The sequence below is a fragment of the Sciurus vulgaris genome, assembly GCF_902686455.1.
Source record: "Sciurus vulgaris genome assembly, chromosome: 7".
Taxonomy (NCBI): Eukaryota; Metazoa; Chordata; class Mammalia; order Rodentia; family Sciuridae; genus Sciurus; species Sciurus vulgaris.
Genome location: NC_136467.1, coordinates 91,933,904 through 91,955,489, shown reverse-complemented (window position 1 = coordinate 91,955,489; position 21,586 = coordinate 91,933,904). Strand labels below are relative to the sequence as shown.

The 21,586-nt window shown below is 34.6% G+C and overlaps 1 protein-coding gene across 1 annotated transcript in view; it reads left to right on the top strand.

Moving 5' to 3' along the window:
- Positions 1-21,586, top strand: part of COL19A1 (collagen type XIX alpha 1 chain) — a 331,364-nt gene that overhangs the window by 128,270 nt on the left and 181,508 nt on the right. The window contains exon 13 of the mRNA XM_079146513.1: positions 16,557-16,610. Coding sequence (XP_079002639.1) covers positions 16,557-16,610 — 54 coding nt within the window. The remainder of the gene's footprint in view (positions 1-16,556; positions 16,611-21,586) is intronic.

The window sequence follows — 21,586 nt, the reverse complement described above, 5'->3', positions numbered from 1 at the left end:
TGTTTCTCAATAATCCATAAGTTAATGAAAGAATCAAAAGGAAAATTTAAAAACATTTTGAACTGAATGAAAATAAAAACATTTAAATATACAATATTAAATGCTCATATAAGAAAGGAATGAAAATCTAATGGTAATAATCTAAGCATCTAAGCATCTACCTCAAGAATCGGGGTGGAGGCATGTCAATCCCCAAGTAAGTAGAAGGCAGAAAAAACAAAATGAGAATGAAAATAAAGGAAATATTTTTTAAAAGAAGAATAGTATAAGAAGAAAGCAATAAAATCAGAACTCAATCCTTTGCAAATACAAATCAAATTGATAAATCTTTAGCTACACTGATCATGAAAACAGTAGAAGACAAAAATTACCAGTAACTTAAAAGAAAGAGGAGATACAACTACAGACCCTACAGAAACTAAAGGATTTACAAGGGAATGTTATTCACAATTTGTGAAAGTAAATTATACAAATGAAAATTATTAATTCTTAGAAAGTATAAAATTACTAAAACTGCCCAAGACCAAATAGAAAAATTATCACACCTATTTTAATTATATATGTTATAATAAGAGTTTTAAAATTTTGGCACAAAGAAAAGCCCAGGTTCAGATGAATTAATTCTATCATATGGTTTTAATTCTTATTAAAATTAGACCAGTTCTGTGCAAACTCTTTCCAAAAATCAAAAAGTATGAATTTGACCACTGCATTTTGTGAGTCTAGTATTAATATGATAACCCAAGTCAAACAAAAACCACATAATAACATATAGGACTCTTATGAACATAGATATCTGCACAAAAACACTTAACAAAATGTTAGCAAACGGAATCCAGAAATATACAAAACAATTACACACATGAAATATTATTTTCACATTTGAAAAGTAGTTGAAACATGATACAAATAGAAAAAATACAAATACTATATGATTGCCTCAGTACATGAAGAAAAAAACATTTTTCAAAATGAAATACCTGGGATCCAAGATGGCGGACTAGAGGGAGGCTGCGTTCCTTGTTGCTCCGTAACGCTGGATTCAAGCAGAGGATATCTGTTTCTCAGTGAGGCAGTTTTTGCTGCTTATCGATCCCCTGGTGTTTACCCATTTGTCTGCTGTGATGACCTGCAGTCTGCCAGCATATCAACGCCTTTTTTGAGAGCAGATTGCTCACTGTCAGGCGTCTATCATCCACCATTTGCCTGCCTCTCGCCTGTCCATCGCCTGCCTTACTCCTATCCATCACCCAACGCTTGAGGTTCACCTCCCAATCGTCCAACTACAGTCAGCAAACTGATCGCCAACCGCCAGTGGAGCACCAGCTGCCTGCTGCTGTCTGGAAGTTCACTGTCACAGTACCTGCAGGTTTGATTACACGTGGCTGCCGCCATTTTGAGACAACAGCCAGGCCCCATAGGACCCCTGGCCAGACTGACTGAGCCCCGTCTCCAGGATCCCTCAGCCCGACCCATCACTCCCTGCCTCTGGGGCCCTCACATAGACTGACTGCTCCCTGCTGCCAGGACCCCCAGACCAACTGACTGCGCCCTATCACCAGGACCCCAGGCCAACTGATTGCACCTGGCCTCCAGGATCCCACAACCACACCAAACACACGGGACCTCCAGGACCCCTGCCGGACCAACTGCATCCTGTCTCCAGGACCTCCAGCTGACCACGTCCACCCCTGAGCTGCAGCTCCCCATTTACCAACACATTTGGAAGCCAGAGCAGCCATCTTGGATAATCCTGGAAGCCGTAGCTCCAATCTTTGGGTGGGGCAGATCCCATCCTGAGACACCTACTGGAGGCTTGAAGCTCATTGTCAGGTACTTCTCATGGATCAGGCTATTGAACACTGGGAGGTTTCATTACTATATGACTGCTATATAGTAGATTTTTTTTCTCCTTTTTAAAAAAATTTAAGTTTTTATTTCTTTACTTTTCTTGCTCTCTTTTCCTTTTGTTTACCTGTTCCCTCAGAGTCTCTTTCTCCTTTTTGCATGCTAACATCCTATTTCTTTTGATTACACTCTCACACTTTCTATTTTCTAGAACTTCTGTATATTCTTTTCTTATCCTATTAACAGCCACATTCTACATCCCTCTGCATCCTCTTTGTCCTCCATTAGAAACTGCAGACCTTATTGCAAACCTGTTTGTTTTACCGAAGATAATATTTGAACTCACTTTGTTTATTATGACAATTTTGTTATTGACCCCATAGGGGCTATTTGATCTAGGATTGCATAGTGTCTGATTTGGGCACTGCTAATATTGATCTCCCCTTAAAGAAAGGGTTTTGGAAACTTATAGGGCCACTATAAGCCTATAGGGGGAAATCTGCAATACCCCAGATGTGCACTGCTAGAGGGGAAGATACATGAACAACATGAAAAAACAAGGGAAGAAAATGATCCAAACAAATCTAGATTCTATAGTAATAGAATCCAATGACAGTGTGTTAGAAGAAATGTCAGAAAAGGACTTCAGATTATACATGATTAAGATGATTCGCAAAGCAAAGGATGAGATAAGAGAGCAAATGCAGGCAATGAATGATAATACCAATAAGCTGAAAGAGCACCTGCAGGAAGCAAAAGATCATTTCAACAAAGAGACAGAGATTCTCATAAAAAACCAAATGGAAATCCTTGAAATGAAGGAGACAATAAACCAAATAAAAAACTCAATGGAAAGCATCACCAACAGACTAGACCACTTGGAAGACAGAACCTCAGACAATGAAGACAAAATATTTAATCTTGAAAATAAAGTTGCCCAAACAGAGAAGATGGTAAGAAATCATGAACAGAATCTCCAAGAACTATGGAACATCATGAAAAGACCAAATTTAAGAATTATTGGGATTGAGGAAGGCACAGAGATACAAACCAAAGGTATGAACAACCTATTCAATGAAATAATATCAGAAAATTTCCCAAACCTGAAGAATGAAATGGAAAATCAAATACAAGAGGTTTACAGAACACCAAATGCACAGAATCACAACAGATCCACTCCAAGACACATTATAATGAAAATGCCTAACATTCAAAATAAAGATAGGATTTTGAAGGCCGCGAGAGAAAAGCATGAGATTACACACAGGGGGAGACCAATATGGATAGCAGCCGACTTCTCAACCCAAAATGAAATACCCATTAATCAAACTAAGAATTATTCCTCTCTCTGATAAAGGGTATCTGTGAAAATTTAAAAAGTTATTATTATCATTCACTTAGTGATAAAAATTGAATTATTTAACCTAACTCAAAATCAATATACGAATGTCCACTCTTATAATTTATATTCAGTATGGGACTGAAGGTTCTAGCCAGTGTAATATTAGAAGAAAGAGGAAGTAAAAGCTAAAAATGCAAGAGAATAAAGAAACACGGGTTTGTTTTTGTTGGCACAACTTTATATGTAAATTATCTAAAGGAAACGTGAAAAAAAAAGCCTACTAGAACTAAACAAGTTTGGAAAAATTGTAGTAATCAATATCAGTGTTCAGATTTCAACTTTATTTCCAAATCCTAACAATATTTAATCAAAATGAAATTAAGAAAACAATTTCATTTATAATAGCATTAAAAAGAATAGAATATTTAAGCGAAAATTTTAAAGGCAGCTTAGTGATTAATGTATATACGAAAAACTAAAAAATTATTGCTAATAGCAATTCAAGAAAAACTAAATGAAGAGATGTTTTCATGGATTGGAAGACCCAGTATTTTTAAGATGACAATCCTTCATGTAATTGATCTATAGATTTAATGAAATTTCAATGAAAATCAGAAACTTTTTTTAATTAGTTCATTAACGTTGTATATAATAGTTGAGTTCATTTTGATAAAATCATGCATGCAAGAAATTTTACTTCCTTTCAGTTCCTGCTCTACTCTACTACTCTACTGATCTTCTTTTTATTCCTTTATTTATTTATTTTTAATTTTTTAATTTTTTTTTATTGTAAACAAATGGGATACATGTTGTTTCTCTATTTGTACATGGAGTTAAGGCATACCATTTGTGTAGTCATAAATTTACATAGGATAATGTTGTTTGATTCATTCTGTTATTTTTTCCCTTCCCCCCACCCCTCCCAACCCTCTTTTCCCTCTATATAGTCCTTCCTTCCTCCATTCTTACCACCCTCCTTAACCCTAACCCTAATCCTAACGCTAACCCCTCCCACCCTCCATTACATGTCCTCACCCGCTTATCAGCGAGATCATTCATCCTTTAGTTTTTTGAGATTGGCTTATCTCACTTAGCATAATATTCTCCAATTTCATCCATTTGCCTGCAAATGCCATAATTTTATCATTCTTTATGGTGGAGTAATATTCCATTGTATATATATGCCACAGTTTCTTTATCCATTCATCAATTGAAGGACATCTAGGTTGGTTCCACAATCTGGCTATGGTGAATTGAGCAGCTATGAACATTGATGTGGCTGTATCTCTGTAGTATGCTGATTTTAAGTCCTTTGGGTAGAGGCCAAGGAGTGGGATAGCTGGGTCAAATGGTGGTTCCATTCCAAGCTTTCTGAAGAATCTCCATACTGCTTTTCAGAGTGGCTGCACTAATTTGCAACCCCACCAGCAATGTATGAGTGTACCTTTTTCCCCACATCCTTGCCAACACCTATTGTTGCTTGTGTTCTTGATAATCGCCATTCTAATTGGGGTGAGATGGAATCTTAGGGTAGTTTTGATTTGCATTTCTCTTATTACTAGAGATGTTGAACATTTTTTCATTTTTTAAGATTTTATTTCCCCCTGAGGTGTGGAGGATTTGAACCGCGGCCCTTGCGCATGCTAGCCTCCTTTATTTATTTTTGATTGGTGCTTTCTATTTATTCATAAGGTAGAATTCACTGTGGTATATTTATATATGCAGATAGTATGATTTTTGTCAAATTCATTCTGTTTACTGCCCTTTCCTATTCCTTCTTCTTCCTTTATTTTTTTCAATTAAAATATTTTTATTAGAAATTATTATACATTGACAATATTATATTTGTACCAGCTTAAATGATAGCATATCTAATAATATTATAAACCATTATTCAAACCTTAACAAATGACTAAGAGCTATATAATAGAAAGTTTAAAAGTGCTTCCCAGAGGCTAGAAGGGAATGAATAGGGAGTGATTACCATTGGGTTCAGATTTTCTTTGTTTTTTTAGACTATATTTTGATATATTTATACAAAGATGGAGTATATCTTATATCACTTTTCTTCCCTATATCTTTGTGATATCCAATCTCACCCCCCTTTTTGCAGAAGACATGTTTGGGTAACCCTAGCTATGGTGGCTGGCGTTGAGCCAAGAGGTGGTGCATGATTAATGTTAACACGGTGTGATCTACTTTTGCCTAATTAGTTAATGTCTCCTTTGTGCTAGTGGTCAACAGATATTCCTCATTCTTTCGTGATTGGTACCGAGGGGCATGCCTCAATTGTGCTAATCCTAAACTGATTGGCTACCTTAGGTATATAAGACACACACCTATAGGAAGCACAAAGTATAAGCAGCACCTCTGATAGATCACAGAAGGCAGATGACAGAATGAGAGGGCAGAACGCAAGTTGCAGATTGCAGAACAGAGATGTAAAGCCACACCTCTAGATAGCAGAGTGAAGGATGCAGAATGCAGGATGCACCTTTAAGAAGAAGCAGCAGAACTAAGAAGATATAGATCTCTGAAAGTGTAGTCTCTCTCGCTTAAGTAAAGCCTCTCTTTCTCTCTTATGCAGAGCCTCTCTCTCTCTTGAAGCCTTTCTTCCTCTATAAGCTAGGGAACAAGTGAGGAAGCAAGAAAGCAGTGCACTAAAGAGAAAGATAATAGAAGTAGCTCAGTTTCCACTCCACCTCCGATAAATATCCGCGCAATTGTTGCTGAAGGTGGTAACTAATTGCAGCGGGCAGCAACACCTTTTTTCCCTTATTTTTCTCTACCTTCTGCACATGAGAGGAAAGATATTCAACCCTGAACTCACTAAGCTTGGCTTATTTCACTTATCATGATGTTCTCCATTTCTATTCATTTACCAGCAAATTTCAATCTTTATGACTGATTTAAATGCCTTTGTTTATATTTACCTCATTTTCTTAATCCATTCATTTATTGATGGCAAGTTCCATAATTTAGCTATTGTGAGTTGTGCCGCTATAAACATTGATGCTGCTGTATCACTTTAAGATGCTGGTTTTATTTCTTTTGGGTAAATAAGAAGTGGGATGTCTGGGTTCTTTTCTAGTTTCATCGGCAATCTCCATGCAGATTTCCACTGTGGTTGTACTACTTTACAGTCGCACCAACAATGTATGAATGTAACTTTTCCCCCACATCCTCACCAGCATTTTGAATCATTTGTATTCCTGATGGCTATCATTCTGACTGGAGTGACAACATGAATAGTGCAGTTTTGATTTGCATTCCCCTGTTTTCTAGAGATATTGAATTTTTTTTTATATTTGTTGGTCATTTTTGTTTCTTATTTTGAAAACTGTTTCTTTAGTTCTTTTGCCTGTTTATTGATTGCATTATTTGGGGTTTTCTTTGATGTTAAACTTTTTGAGTTCTTTATATATTCTGAATATTAATTGCCTGTCAGAAGAGTAGCGGTAAAAGATTTTCTCCCGTTCTATAGTCACTATCTTCACACTCTTAATCATTTTCTTTGCTGTGCAGAAGCTTCTTAATTTGATGCCATCCCACTTACTGATTCTTTTATTTCATGAGTTTTAATCTTGCTAAGAAACTTGGCACCTGCACTAGCATATGATGGAAGATTGACTCTATGTTTTCTTCTAGCAGTTGCAAAGTTTGTCTAATTCCTAAGTCTTTGATCCACTTTGATTTGACTTTTGTGCAAGGTGAGAAATAACGACCTAGTTTCATTCTTCTAAAAAAGGCTACCCAGTTTTCCCAGCACCATTTATTTAAAAGGCTGTCTTTACTCCAACCCATATTTTTGGCCCCTTTGTCAAGTATCAGGTGGCTGTAAGTATATGGCTTTGTCTCTGTGTCTTCTATTCTATTCCATTGGTCTTTGTGCTCCTATTTTGATGCCAATATCATGCTGTTTTTGTTACTAGTCCTGTAGTATATCAAGTTTTATGATGCTTCCTGCGTTACTCTTCTGGCTCAGTCTTGCTTTGGCTATTCTGGGATCCTTGTTCTTCCAAATGAATTCTAGAACTGTTTTTTTTTTCTAGTTCTGTGAAGAATGTCATTGGTATTTTGATGGGTATTGCATTGGATCTGCATATTGCTTTGATTAATATGACCATTTTGATAGTATGAATTCTGCCTATTCAAGAAGGAGGTCTTTCCATCTTCTAAGGTCTTCAATTTCTTTCTTCAGTGTTATATAAATTTCAATGTAGAGCTTTTTAACCTCCTTGGTTAGATGAATTCACAAGTTTTGCTTTGGTTATTTTTTGTTTGTTTTTGAGGTTGTCCTGAATGGGACAGTTTTCCTGATTTCTTTCTCAGCAAAATCACTATTCATATATAGGAAATTATTTTATAAAGGTTGATCTTATATTCTGCTACTCTGCTGAATTCATTTATCAGCTCTAAAAATCTTCTGGTAGAATTTTTTTGTTTGTTTTGGTTTGGGTTTTTTGTTTGTTTTTGGTCTTCAAGATACAGGATTATGTCATCAGCAAACAGGGATAATTTGACTTCCTCTTTTCCTATTTGTATCTGTTTAATTTCCTTTTCTAACCTGATTGCTCTCACTATAGAGTTTTTAAAACTACATTGAATAGAAGTAGTAAAAGTAGACATCCCTGTCTTTATTTCTGATTTTAGAGGAAATGCTTTCAGTTTTTCTCCATTCAGTATAACATTGGACTTTAGGTTTTCCATAGAAAGCCTTTATAATGTTGAAGTAAGTTCCCTCTATCCATAGTTACTCCAGTGTTAACATGAATGTTCACTGGGTTTTATCAAAGGCTTTTTCCTGCATCTATTGATATGATCATATGATTCTTATCCATAATTCTATTTATGTGGTGAATTACATTTGTTAACTTGTGTATATTAATCCATTCTTGCATCCCTGGGATGAAACCCACTTGATCATGGTGTATTATCTTCTTGATATGTTTTTGAATATAGTTTGCTACTGTTTTATTAAGGATTTTATATCTGTGTTTATCAGGAATATTGGTCTGTAATTTTCTTTCCTTGCTGGGTCTTCATCTGATTTTGATATCAGGGTTATTATGGCTTTATAGAATGTAGTAGGGAATGTTTCCCCCCTTTTGATATCATGTAATAATTTAAGAAAGATTTGTATTAGTTACTCATTAGCGGTTTGGTAGAATTCAGCTGAGAATTCATCTGGTCTGGGCTTTAATTTCTTTTTCAATTTTATTACTTAATATTGATATGTTTAAATTTTCTATATCTATATCTATTTTCTATTTCTATATCTTCCTGGTTCAATTTGGACAGATCATCTGTGTCTATAAATTTGCCAATGTCTTCTAATTTTCTAGATCTGGGGAGTACACATTTTAAAAATGGTTTCTAATGATTCTCTGGATTTCAGAGTTATTTGGTTATATCTCCTTTTTCATCTCTAATTTTGTTTATTTGGGTCTCCTCTCTATTTTGAGTAGTCTGGCTGAAGGTCTGTCAATCTTATTTACCATTTCAGAGAACAAACTCGTTGTTGCACTAATCCTGTGTAGTGTTTTTAATTCTCAGTTTCATTAATTTCAGCTCTGATTTTTACTATTTCCTGCCTTATACTGATTTTGGAATTTGTGTTTTCCTTCTCTTTTAATGTCTTGAGGTGAACCATAAGCTTATTTATTTGAGATCCCTCTGTTTTTTATTATAAGCACTGAATGCTATAAATTTTCTATTAGAACTGCTTTCATACACTCCCAGAGATTTTTATACGTTGAATTTCTGTTCTCATTTGCTGAAACATTTTGCTAAATGTCAGCAAACTGATCTGAGGTCCTATGGAAATACAAATAGCCTGGTATAGCCAAAATGGCTTAAAAAAAAAAAAAAACTGGAGAACCTGATGTTATCATTTATCATAAAGATAATTAAGAAGATAATTAAGTGGATTTAATGTAAAGATAGACAAATAGGCCAATGGAAAAGAATTTTAAAAAGAAAAAAACATATACACACATATATATAGAGAGAGAGACAGCTGATTATCAACTGAAATAGATAATGGATATAAATATAAAAAATTCTAGAAAAAAACAAAATTCTCTATGCATTTGAATTAGGCAAAATTTCTTAGTTATGACACTGAAAGAGCAATAAATAAAAAAGAAATTATTAGTTTATCAAAATAGTTCTCCTTTGAAATTCACTGCTAAAAATGAAAAAACAAACCACATAGAAGGAAGTATTTGAAAATAACCTATATAATAAAGTACTTTTATCCAGAATGTACAAATATCGTAAGCAAATTATTTTTGAAATGAGTAAGAAAGATTTGAACAGACACTTCACACCAAAATATACACGAATTACAAATAAACTTGCAAACGTGTTCAACATAGTAATCATTGGGGAAATGTAAACAAACATGGGGATATTTGCTAGTTTAAATGTGATGGTTTCATGAGTGTACACTTATGTTAAAACTTATGAAATTACATTCACTATATATGTAAAGTTTATTGCATTTAATTATACCTCAGTAAAACTGTTAATTTTTTAATTTAAAAATACTATTACAAACATAAACTAAATTAAGACATATTCTGGGAGCAAATATTTGCAAATTATATATCATGATGACCTGTATAAAGAATACATTTAAAAACTTAAAGTTCAATAAGATGACAAACTAATTAAAATGAATTTAAAAGATTTGAAATGGCACTTTATCACACTTTATCAGAGAAATATAGGTATGATTAATAAGTATAAGATCATTAATCATTAAATAAATGATTAAAGTTTAATTAAAACTATGATGGAACACTACTATATACCCACTAAAATTATCATAATCAAAAAGACTAACAATACCCCCTATTGGTGAGGATATATAGAAATTTAAAATTTTTATATATTGCTAATGGGAATGTCAAATGACACTTTGGAAATTGGTTTGGAAGTTTCCTAAAAAGTTGAACACTTACCGTATGGTTTAGCATTTGTATTATTAAATATTTACCCAAGATAAATAAATACCTATGTCCAAGGAAAAGTGTAAATATCATTGTTCACAGCACCATTATTTAGAACATCTAAAAACAGAAAATGAATAAATTAATAGACAAAATATCACATACCCCGACACAAACACGTATTAGCTCCAAACTAAGAAGAAAAACTACTTCTCCATGCAACTGTGTCGTAAACCTCAAAAGCATGCTGATGAATCAAAGAAGCCAGACCAAAAGATCTAAATGTTGCATGATTCCATTTCTATGGAATGTCTAGGAAAAAATTAAAAATACAGAGAAAAAGGTGTCTCAGTGCTCTTAAGTGGCTGAAATATGAGGGGCAATTAAAGCATTTTAATCCTAGATCATGGTGATGGATGGTTATACAATTATATAGACTTACTAAAACTCATTGAACTATACATATGAAATATGTCAATGTTATGGTATGTAACTCATGTCTTAAAATAACTGTTCAAAAATGCAAAAGATACCTAGACTGAAATTAGAAATTTGAAGATCATTAGTATATAGATGATCACTTTAGCTGTAGAAGTAGAGAAAACATCAAGGGAAAGGGGATGTTGGGAGATACAGAATGTGGGGTAGACCTCTGTGAAACAATACTTTAAGAATCCAGCAAAAACAAAAATGAGAAAATGTGACTATAGAAATAGAATAAACCCAAAGGGATGTAGTGTCTCAGCAAGTGAATATTTCTTGAAAGTAAGGTAGTCTAAGGAATATCTAATGCTACTGATATACCAAGGAAGAAAAAGCCTGAAAGGTGTCTGAATGGTCACCTGAGAATGACCTAGGCATGAGCCATTTTTAAGGAGCAGCAAGGGCAGAAGTCAATCAGAGTGGGCTATTGTTTTTTGGGTGGCCAAGGACTGCAGATAGGAAGTAGAGCAAGCCTGGTTCAGGAAGTTTATCTGAAAAAGAAAGGAACAGATGAAGCAGGAAAGCGCAGGAGATAAAAGTGCAAGAATTTTTACAGAAGGTTCACTAGCACGTTGTGGTTGTGAAGTGAGTAGAGGAAAGCAGTTTGAAGATTCAGAAGAGGAGCATACTCTTAAACGTCAATTCCAAGAGAAAACAGAAAAGGACCAGATTGGAAGCACAGATTGAGAGATTAGCATTAAACAGCATGAGACAATTCTTTCATGTACAAAAACAGAAGAAAGGATGGATGGTATTGATACAAGTAAATTTGTAGATGTCATGGCATTGATGAAGGCATATATGATAGCTTATGTTTTCTCTGTAGGGAACAAGGTTATCTGAAAGTAAGAGCAGAATTCATTATACCAAGGATTTGAGAATAGTGCAGTTTAAGGATGTAGAATGAGGTTGGTGATTATGAATTTACAAAAATAGTACAAACATAATTTTCTCTAGGAGTAGTTAAGGACCTAGGAACAAAAAAGAACTTTGACATTTGAATTGCTGGGGTAGTTCTTTCAGAAAGTTGATAAGGCAAGGGTGTTTAGATATTGGTAAGAGAGCAATTGAAGAGGCAGAAAATAGTACTGCACAAATTGACACAAGCACCCATAGAGGTTGTCTTCCCTTGAATTCCCCTGAAACAAAGTTGGAATCAATAACTTAAGGACAGGTCACTTGGGAGGGATCTTGGGATACAGGAGTGAAAAATGAGGAAAATAGTTAGGGAATAAGGAGAAACTAACTAAAGGGTGTATTTTTGATCCACTTATCACTGTAGGCAACTGGGCTGAGTCCCACTGGAGACCTCTTAGGACTCTATGGAAAGCTCCTCAGAGTCCTTCCCCTGTAAGCCAGGAAGCTGACACCTCAGTCCACTAACTTTTCACCCTTCGGTGGAGCATTAACTCTTCCCACTCTTTTAGGCTACCTTCCCAGGGTTAAATAAATTCCTTGACTTCAGGAAAAAATATGAAAGTCAGAAAGTGGAAGAGAGTAGGGAAAGTTGAGCTCAAAGTGAAATTCAACATATCCAAGGATGCACAGGAACTGTCCACCACAGCTTCAGCTGAAAGCCTAAGTAGGTCAGGGGATGTGGTTCAAGGTGAAATTAAATCAATTGAACAAATAATTGGAGGTGATGGGGGAGTTTTTTGACCATAAAAGTGACTTATATTTTCTGAGTTCATTAATTTATCATCAGTAAATGAGGATAACAATACACACCTTGTGTGGTTACTGATAGAATTAAAAGGAGTCCCTACTATGTGAGATGCTTAGTTAGCACAGAACCTGTTGTACAATAAGGCATATAGAATAAATGCTATAATTTATTGAAATACACATTACAAATGTTAATAACTACATATACTATGAATAATAAGGGATTAAGTCAAGCTCTGTAAAAGGGTTTTGCTACTTACCTAACTATAACATCTTGTATGCCTAGTCATGGCAATTATGTTTGGAAGGTCATTAAATTGTGGTAAAGTTTTAAAATTAGCTTCATGAATGAACAGGTAATGGGAATATCTTAAACATAGTCTAATTCTCATGTATTCTCTTCTTTGATTAAGATTGCTTGTAAGTTTCTATCAGACTAGAATGACAGATCTCAAATAAATATCCACAGATGTTCTATCAGTTTTATTTTTAAAATTTCCCCGTTTGGAACTTATCCAAACATTCAGGAACGATCTAAATGCATCCTACTTTGAAACATCCTCTGATGTCAAGTAAGTTTTCTTTAATTCTAGTTTAAATCTTTAATGCTGCAGTTTTGTTTTACTCATTTTCTTTTCAGTGAAAAGAAAGAAACAGCTGGTTACTATTATCAGCTTTCTTTTGTTTGGAATTTATTAAATATGCAACACTTGGATTTTTGTTTTGTTTTGTTTTGTCTGTCTGGACATAGAACTCCCACAGCTTCACTTTTTTTTAATACAAAGAATGATAGAATTTAAAATGGAGAAGACTTGCATATTATCTATCCTAATACCCTAATATAAAACCTATTGATTACTATAGTTAAAATAATACTGTCATCTAGCATTTCTTTTGTACTTCTTGTGGTAAATTGCCTAATATAGCCTTTGCTCGACAACAAATTGGAATGTTATTCTTTTGTTTGTTTGTTTGTTTGTTTGTCTTTTTGTTACTGAGGATTGAACAATTGACCCCTAAGCCACATCCCCAGCCCTATTTTGTATTTTATTTAAAGACAGGGTCTCACTGAGTTGCTTAGTGCCTCACCATTGCTGAGACTGGCTTTGAACTCACAATCCTTCTGTCTTAGCCTCAAGAGCGACTGGCATTACAGGCATGCGCAACCACACCCGATATTCTTTTTCTTATGAATGATAAAGATCCTTTGCATATTAATAATATTAACTATTAATCCATCACATGATTTTTCCCCAATTATTATTTTCCTTTTAGCTTATTTTTGCCTTGAGTATATATTAATATTTTGTCAAATACTTTGTTTTCTCTCTTTTGAATTGTTTCTTGTTGTTCCATGCTTAGATACATTCTCTACCCTGAACTCTGAGCTATGTTCACATCTATTTTCTTCTAGTCCTTTAAAGTTTTTTATTCAGCTCTTTATTCCTTCCAGAATTAACTTAAATGCAAGATTGTATGTACATTTTATTTTATTTCATTTTATTACAACATATTGTTTTATCCATTGCAATATTTTATATCATGAATCTGTATATATTCAAGATACATTAGATATCGGTGATTGTTTGATTGATAGATGTTCACTATATAACATTCCTTTGCCAGTTATACTCAGCAATATTACCCAACTATATTTCTATTCCTTATACTGAAGGGCATTTTGAGAAACTTTGTTTCCTGCTTTGAAGAAATCCAGTTATTCCTGATGTGTTTTAAAAACACATCTTAATGGTTGTAGAGCACAGGCTGTATACCAACTGTCTGAGTTGAATTAGGGATCTTGTACACATGACTTAACCTCTCTGTCTTCTGTTTCTTAATCTGTAAAATTTGAAAGTATTAATCCTGTGTTTATTCTGGGGTGTCATAGAATTTCAAGATGCTTATAGCAGTAGCTGGCACATAGTAAACATTATAAATGTGTTTGATGAAAATGATAATAATTAAGTAAATAACTTGTTTTCAGTAAACCTTACTTGCTTCAGTGACCTGTTTGCTTTTTATATTAAAAATACTTTAAAAGATCCATTGTAGATTTTTGCTAGACACCAACTTAAACAGGATCTTTCTTCTTTAGCCTTCTCCCATACCTATTCTTTTGCCATATAGCATAAAGTCCATCAGACTATCAACTCTGTTCAATATGCTATTATTTAACTTTAAAAAATTACCACATTCAAGCTTTTGTATTTCTTTGTAGACACATAGCCCTTTAATATACTGAGTGCTCATTTTTTGCATCTATGGGAATCATTATTTGTGTGGGGGGGTGTGTTGGGGACTGAACCCAGGGCTTTGTGCTTGTTAAAAACATGCTCTACCACTAAGCGAGTCCCATGAACTCAGAAACATTTTTCATAAATAAAGACTATCTTCATTTTCAGTTACATTCTAGAGTTAATAATGCTATCCATGGAATTACAGTTGTCTTCATATATCAAAAAATTCATTTCATTTTGTTATAAAAACATTTATACACTATTATTTCTCAGCCCCTAACTAGTTAGATATATTATTTAGTTCCCTTATGAGTTTCTTAATTATTTTGCTTCTAAGTTTTGTTTTGTTTCATTTTTGAGGTCCTGTGTATTTAACCCAGGGCCTCGTGCATGGTAGGTAAGCAAGCACTTTCCCACTGATCTCTACCAACAGCCTCTTTGCTTTCTGTTCTAAATGACCCCCTCTTCATCACCACTATTCGGTGAAATTTTTTGTGAAGATGGAAATGCCCTCATCTGTACAGTTTAATGGGTTGGCACTGTTGGTCTCCTGAAATGTGTCTAGGAGTTGAGGAGCCGAGTTTTAAATTTTTTTATTTAATTAATTTAAATAGCCACACATGTGGCTGGTGGCACAGTTCTAAAGTAACTCCTGGGTCTTGTGTTTCCAGGTGGAAATCCTTACTGAATATGATTTGTGCACTTTTGTTTGTCATATATCTGTTTACGCATATATATTCTTATATTCTGGTGATCAAGTTATTTTTACTACTTTTCTTGTATTTTCAATATAATAATTGTTATACATATTCTTTAGTGGTTGGGACTAAGCACATGTATTTCTGTAGAGTGTTTTAGTAGTCAATGTATTCTTTCTTAAAATGAGATGCTTGCTTTTTGATAATGTTTTGCAAGTAGAAATAATAATGTTCAATGCAAAAGAAAAAAAGAACAGAAAATATAAAAGAGAAAAATCACCTTAGTGACATAAGCAGGAATACACATATACATACATACACAGTGTAATAGACTTGGTTGACTCCTTTTTATATAAAATATTTTATTTTTAAATATTTACTGATTATGCAGATAATGTATGTTTATAGCTAGACTGAAACTTAAAAATATTAAACAACTCTTATTGTTTAGGTTTGTTTTCTCTCAGTATTATTTCTTAAATCTACAGGTAGACAGATGTACTGGTGAATAGATATGGATAGGCAGACGGGCATTTTCTAAGAAAATGAAATGTTCTACAGATATGCAGAGTGTGCTAATAAATGTATACACCCTTCAGATGGAAATCAAGCAAAAAAAAATTTTTAAAAACAGTCAATATTGGTATGTGTCATCTACAATAGTATTAGTAGCCATTTTGAACATTTGGAACTTTAAAGTAATAAAAATAGGTATTGGTTAACATTTATTCACTGAATTAGTCTATTGATTAATTAAATTTTACTTTTTATACCATGAGAATTTTATTATAAAATAAAACTTATAAACATGACTTTAATGGCTCTGTTATGATCCATCCCTTGTATCTATTTACCATAATTTATTTAATCAGTTCCCTATCAATGGACATTTAGGATGTTTCTCTTTTTTTCCTTTATAAATTTGGTGGTGCTCTACATAGTAGTGCCTTAAACTTTTCATCCTTCATTCTTCTTTTGGATACATTCTTAGAAGTGAAAGCACTGGGCTAAGTGAAATAAAAGATTTAAATATTCTTGATACACACTGCCAAATTACCCTCTAAAAAGTTCTGTTGCTTATAGAGGAAAATAAATAAATCTTATTCTAGTTCTACCCTTTCATCAATTTTTTTCAGCCTTTCTTTGAACCTTTAAACTTCTTTTTGGTTTTAGGATCCAGATTGTTATTTAATAAATGTTTCTTTTAAGGGATTAACCAAGTACTCACTTGGTTATAAATATCCAAATAGCATACCTCTCCTGGTTTTTCTTAGTAAAGGTTTTCGGATGTAACATTTTCACTGTATAAATTGTTTCTTTCTAGGGTGAACAAGGAGTAAAAGGAGACCCAGGTCTGGCTGGCCTTAATGGACAAGATGTAAGCCTAACTCTCTTTTTTCTAAGGTTCTATTTACATTTTGCCACTGAAATAGTCTATCTAGTGCTTAAGATTTGACTGCCCTTGGCAGAACTAACCACAGTGAAGCAAAATTAAGAATCAAGGCAGTTTTTTGGATTTGGGGGTTTTTGTTTTGTTGGTTTGTTTGTCTTTTCGTTCTTTGGCTTTATCTATTTCATACTTGTGCATACCTTTAGCAGTTTTTTTGGATTTGCTCTTTCTGGTCCATTTTTTAAAGTCTTTCTTTCTCTATTTTCTTTCTTCTTACATATATTTTGCAATGGCCTGTACCATCACCCCAAGTTCTCTCCCCAAATCCCCATTAGTGAGAAGGGTAGGAAGACTGATCTGAACTGCTCCCTGAACACCAGTTTCTAACCTTGTAATGCCAGTGACATCCTACTTCCTAGTCGTTCTCCTTCCCGTTACCTCAAAACAGTCATCACCCCCACCCCCACCCCAGAATGTCATCCCAGTTCTTAGGAAGAAATTTGAAGAATACTCAAATCTGGGCTTTTCTCTGAAATATACTCTCATTTAAAGTCATCAAACACCCCATTTGATATAGATATGCTAACTTTACTGGGGGAAGTATCCAAAATAAGATTTTTTTTCTTTTGATTTCCTTATCTCACTTGTATAAGGACCTAAAAGACCACACTACCTGCTCCATGGATAAATTAAGGAAACACTACATGAAACTATGTCCATTTCCCTAATGCCTGGTGGTATCATATAACCCATCATTTATGCAGTAGATCATTACAATGGGAAGGGATACTGAAGACCGATCCTTGGGGCCTGTGGTGGACATTAAGAGAGCTCCCTGAGGGACGCCCCTCCCAAAGAATGTCCCTAGAAGTTAACTCAGCTAACACTGGCCTGAGGCTCTGACCCCCTGCCCCACCACCCCCTCACACATAGTTTTACTATGTTGATTAGTTTCCAGAAAGCTCCATTCACATCTAAAATATAACCCTCATTCCTGTTCCCCTGTTTCTTTGAAATGATTTTCCTACATCCAAGAATGGGCACTAGTACCAATGGCTTATACCTGGGGAGTCACTCGCTTCTCTACCACCTTAGTGCATCTGGACACTGACACGTATGTTTAGAGTATCAGACTTGCCTCCCTACCCATTACTAGAGAGTCTGGAGAAGAAGGTGAGCACCCAGTTTGTATACCAGTTCTGTCACTGGCCGAGCAAATAACTTCTCAGCGTCTCTAAAATGACAGACTTAGATTTTAGACTCACTTACATCCCCATTATGAAAGTATCCTCTGATTTTATATAAAAAGTTTATTAAGATTTCAAACTTGAAAAGTATGAAGAAATTTGAAGCTTCATTCTGGTTTTTTTAAAAATTCTTGCAATATGTAAGGTACTGTGGGGAAAACAAAACCAGAAAACAGCAGGAGCCAGAGTGTAGGAAGTACTGAATTTGAGAACGTCTGTTCTTTCTATGAACACAGGGGAGATATGACCCAAGCCGTGTTTAAGTGCAGATTCATTTTACAATGTGTCCTAAAATGGGTAGTTTGGGCCTTTGCCTAGTTTTCTGTTCTTCCTTTTGTTTCTCCATAAAATCAAAGACTATGTCTTAGAATCCCTAGTGTTACCAGAGTCCTGTGCCAGAGTTCCCACTCTGGGGTCCCAACAAATCAGATCCATCCACTCACCTCAAAAACCAAATGGAAAAAGTAATGGTTAAGAGCAGGAAAGGAGCCTTAATCATTGTAGCTATACCAGGAAGACAAGGGCACCCACATCCTCAGCCCTGACTTTAGGGGTACTAAAAATCAGCTTCCACATTGTATAGATGAGGTGAACCAGAGATATTCATCATTAAGCAGACTTGGCTAAACAGTGGTATGGTTGCCCATCATCTCAAGACTGCTCAGGCAGGGCCTTGCCTGTGATTAGAACACTACTGTTGCCAGAAGGTAGTTTCAACTCATCTCAAGATGTTTATGGGTCAGACCTGTTGTTCCTGGAATCCAAGGCAACTCAAAGAAAAGGAGACAGTTTGCAACATGGAGGTGGAGATGCCAAGTTTTTAAATCCTTCTTTTAGTTACCTATCGGACATTTGCAGACCCAAATGAAGAGTCTAAGTCCCTGTTACACCAGTATTTAGTAATGTTTGGTGGAAGGTACAGAAAGATATTATAGAGGTGACAGATAAGATAGATAAATAGATAAATAGATCTACATATCATCCATTCATTTATGTATATATAAACTTGGCACTTGACCAGAATGAAAACTCAAAAATTGTCCAACAGTGTGACCATTCTTTATGGAAAGGATTCTAACTTGTAAGCAATGTAAGAGCATCGAAAGAGATGAACTGTAGTGTTGTAAAGGAAAACCACCTTCCATGTATGTGAGCTCTCTCACCCGGGGAAACGAAATTTTTTTAAAGTTCATAAAGATAATGTTAGAGCTGAAAGAGTATTAGAGAAAGAATTTTTCCAAACATTTGAATAAAATTGGAATTTAAAGATTAGGAAAATTTTCTAATGTTATCTGAAAGTAACCTGATAGACATTTTAATCAATTGATACATACATACATTGGAGTAACTACTGCATGTCCAAATGCTCTGGCAGCCACTGTTGAGCTACCTATCTCAGCAAAACCAAACTTGCTGGGAGGGCCCAGAGCCTAATGGGCACTGTGACTGTGACCTTTTTCCCCCAGGAGGGATCCTGCAGGAGTCCTTCACAGGCCCAAAACACAGAGGTGCTATTTCTTTAGCACTATAATTGTTTAATGTTGCTCATTAAGAACACCATAAAGCATGACAAAGGACATTAACTTTTCTCACTTGGTTACTTAATTGATATGTAGATGGTGTTATTTTCCTTTGCTTAATTTTGCCAAAGATATTCAGGAGTCATGATCAAGAAGTAAGAAAAAGTAATGAAATTTCTCCTCTTTCTCCTCCACTATCACTAGAAGTAAAAAATTTACAATGCTCCATCAGTAGTGGTGATATTAATATTGTGTTGTAGCACACAAACTGTTTGTGAAAGAAATTCAAAATTCAGCCTTCACTCAGGTTTATGTGGTAGCTAGAGCAGGGAGTAATAACATCCTTATTTTCAGAAGCAACAAATGGAGGCTTAGCAAATTAAGCAATTTTATTTTAGAAAATAGTAAAATCATCCTTTAACCCTCAACGTTTGACTGAAGTCTCATTTTCCTACTAAATTGTGCTACACATCATTGCCTATTTTTCAATACTAAAATAAATAACAGCCTCTGCAGACTAAAGTAATTCAGCATTTATGACAGTTCACTCCGTCAGTATGTGCAGGTATACATTCATAGGGGTTGAAGATATTATAATGGCAATTTCAATCTGAAATAAAGTCAAGTCATGATGGAGATTGTAACTTCAAGAATATTCTATTAGAGTGCATAGTGAACAAGCTCAATGGACCAGCTCACTCCTTTCTGAACTACTTTCTAAGTCACAATAAGTTGGAATGATTTAATATTCCTACAGCCTTCTTTTTATAGTCTTTATTGTAATATATTACATATGCCTAAATGTCAATGTAACTTATAATAATTTTCTCTATGCCAGTTTTCCCACAAAATGGGCAGGCTTACTTTGGAAAGTATAAACCTTAATTAAAGAGAGGTATATAATAGTTTAGTCTCAACAGGCACTACTGGTGTTTTGGGCAAGGCAATTCTTTGCCATGTGAATTTATCTTTCAAAAGCAGAATGTTTAGCATACTTGAGGTTTACCAATAATGTTAAATACCTATAACAGCCCCTAATCATATCTCTCCCCCTCTCCCTCTCCCTTCCTACCCCCTCACCCTCCTCCCCCTCTCCTCCACCTCCCGTGTGTGTATAAAGACAGTGAGCAAGTCCACTCTTGGTTGATCTCCAACGGTATTAATAGATATAGTTCCCTTATAGTTTAAATATGAGATACATTCAACAAATGATATCTTAGAACAGACTTGAGGAGTATTGTATAGTTATTATCATGACCTTTGAAGGTCATGATATTTGCATTCAAGTCCCAGTTCTGCATAGTATTATTTATTCTTTCTGTATTTATTTGCACAATGGTATCTTAATATTAATGGTACTTACCTCACAGGATTTTTTGGGAGGATCCAAAGATTTACACATTTAAGCATTTAGAACACTGTCTTCCATATATTAAAGATCTATAAAACAGTTGCCATTATTAAAAACTGGGTTAAATATAGCACAATTTAGCTCTAATAGATAACTCTTTTCACTTATTTGTTTTTGTAAGGTTATGTAATGTTAGAAAAATAGATTTCCATCAGTAAGTTTAGTGTCATCCTCTGCATCTTTATTATGGTCTTTCAAACATCCCTTATCAGAATTATAGCATCTGATGTTTCTAAAATAATCATGTTAATCTCCTTATACCAATGCAATCTTGTGCTACTAAACACAAAAATATTGAAATCACAAACCCAGAGCTATCAGCTGGTGACAGCTGTTGCCACTGCAGGAAGTAAGGTGCAGTTAATGGAACCTGAGACAGAGTTAATTAATAGGTTAAAAATTTAAACAAATACCATTATTTTGTATCATCTGATTTTTAAGGATGCTGCAACTCATAAGAAGTAGTTCTTGCAGTAAAAATTTCATTGTCTACTTGTTTTGTAATTCCAGTTCAGTTTCCATTTTCCTTTGGATAAGAGTTTCTGTCTCCACATTACATGCAGTCAACTGCTGTGCTTTTAAGTATCTTTACATACATGAATTGTATTGAAAATTTCATAGTAGGTACCCATCTTATTCAATCTTAAATTTGGTGTCTGTTTCTTTTGGTGCTTTATCCTCTTTTGAGAGTACTCTGTCTTTTCTCCCCAGTACTCAATAACCATTAATAGTTTCACCAGGGAAACATAAAGAGAAAAACTGTCCCCACGAAAAACATTACTGATC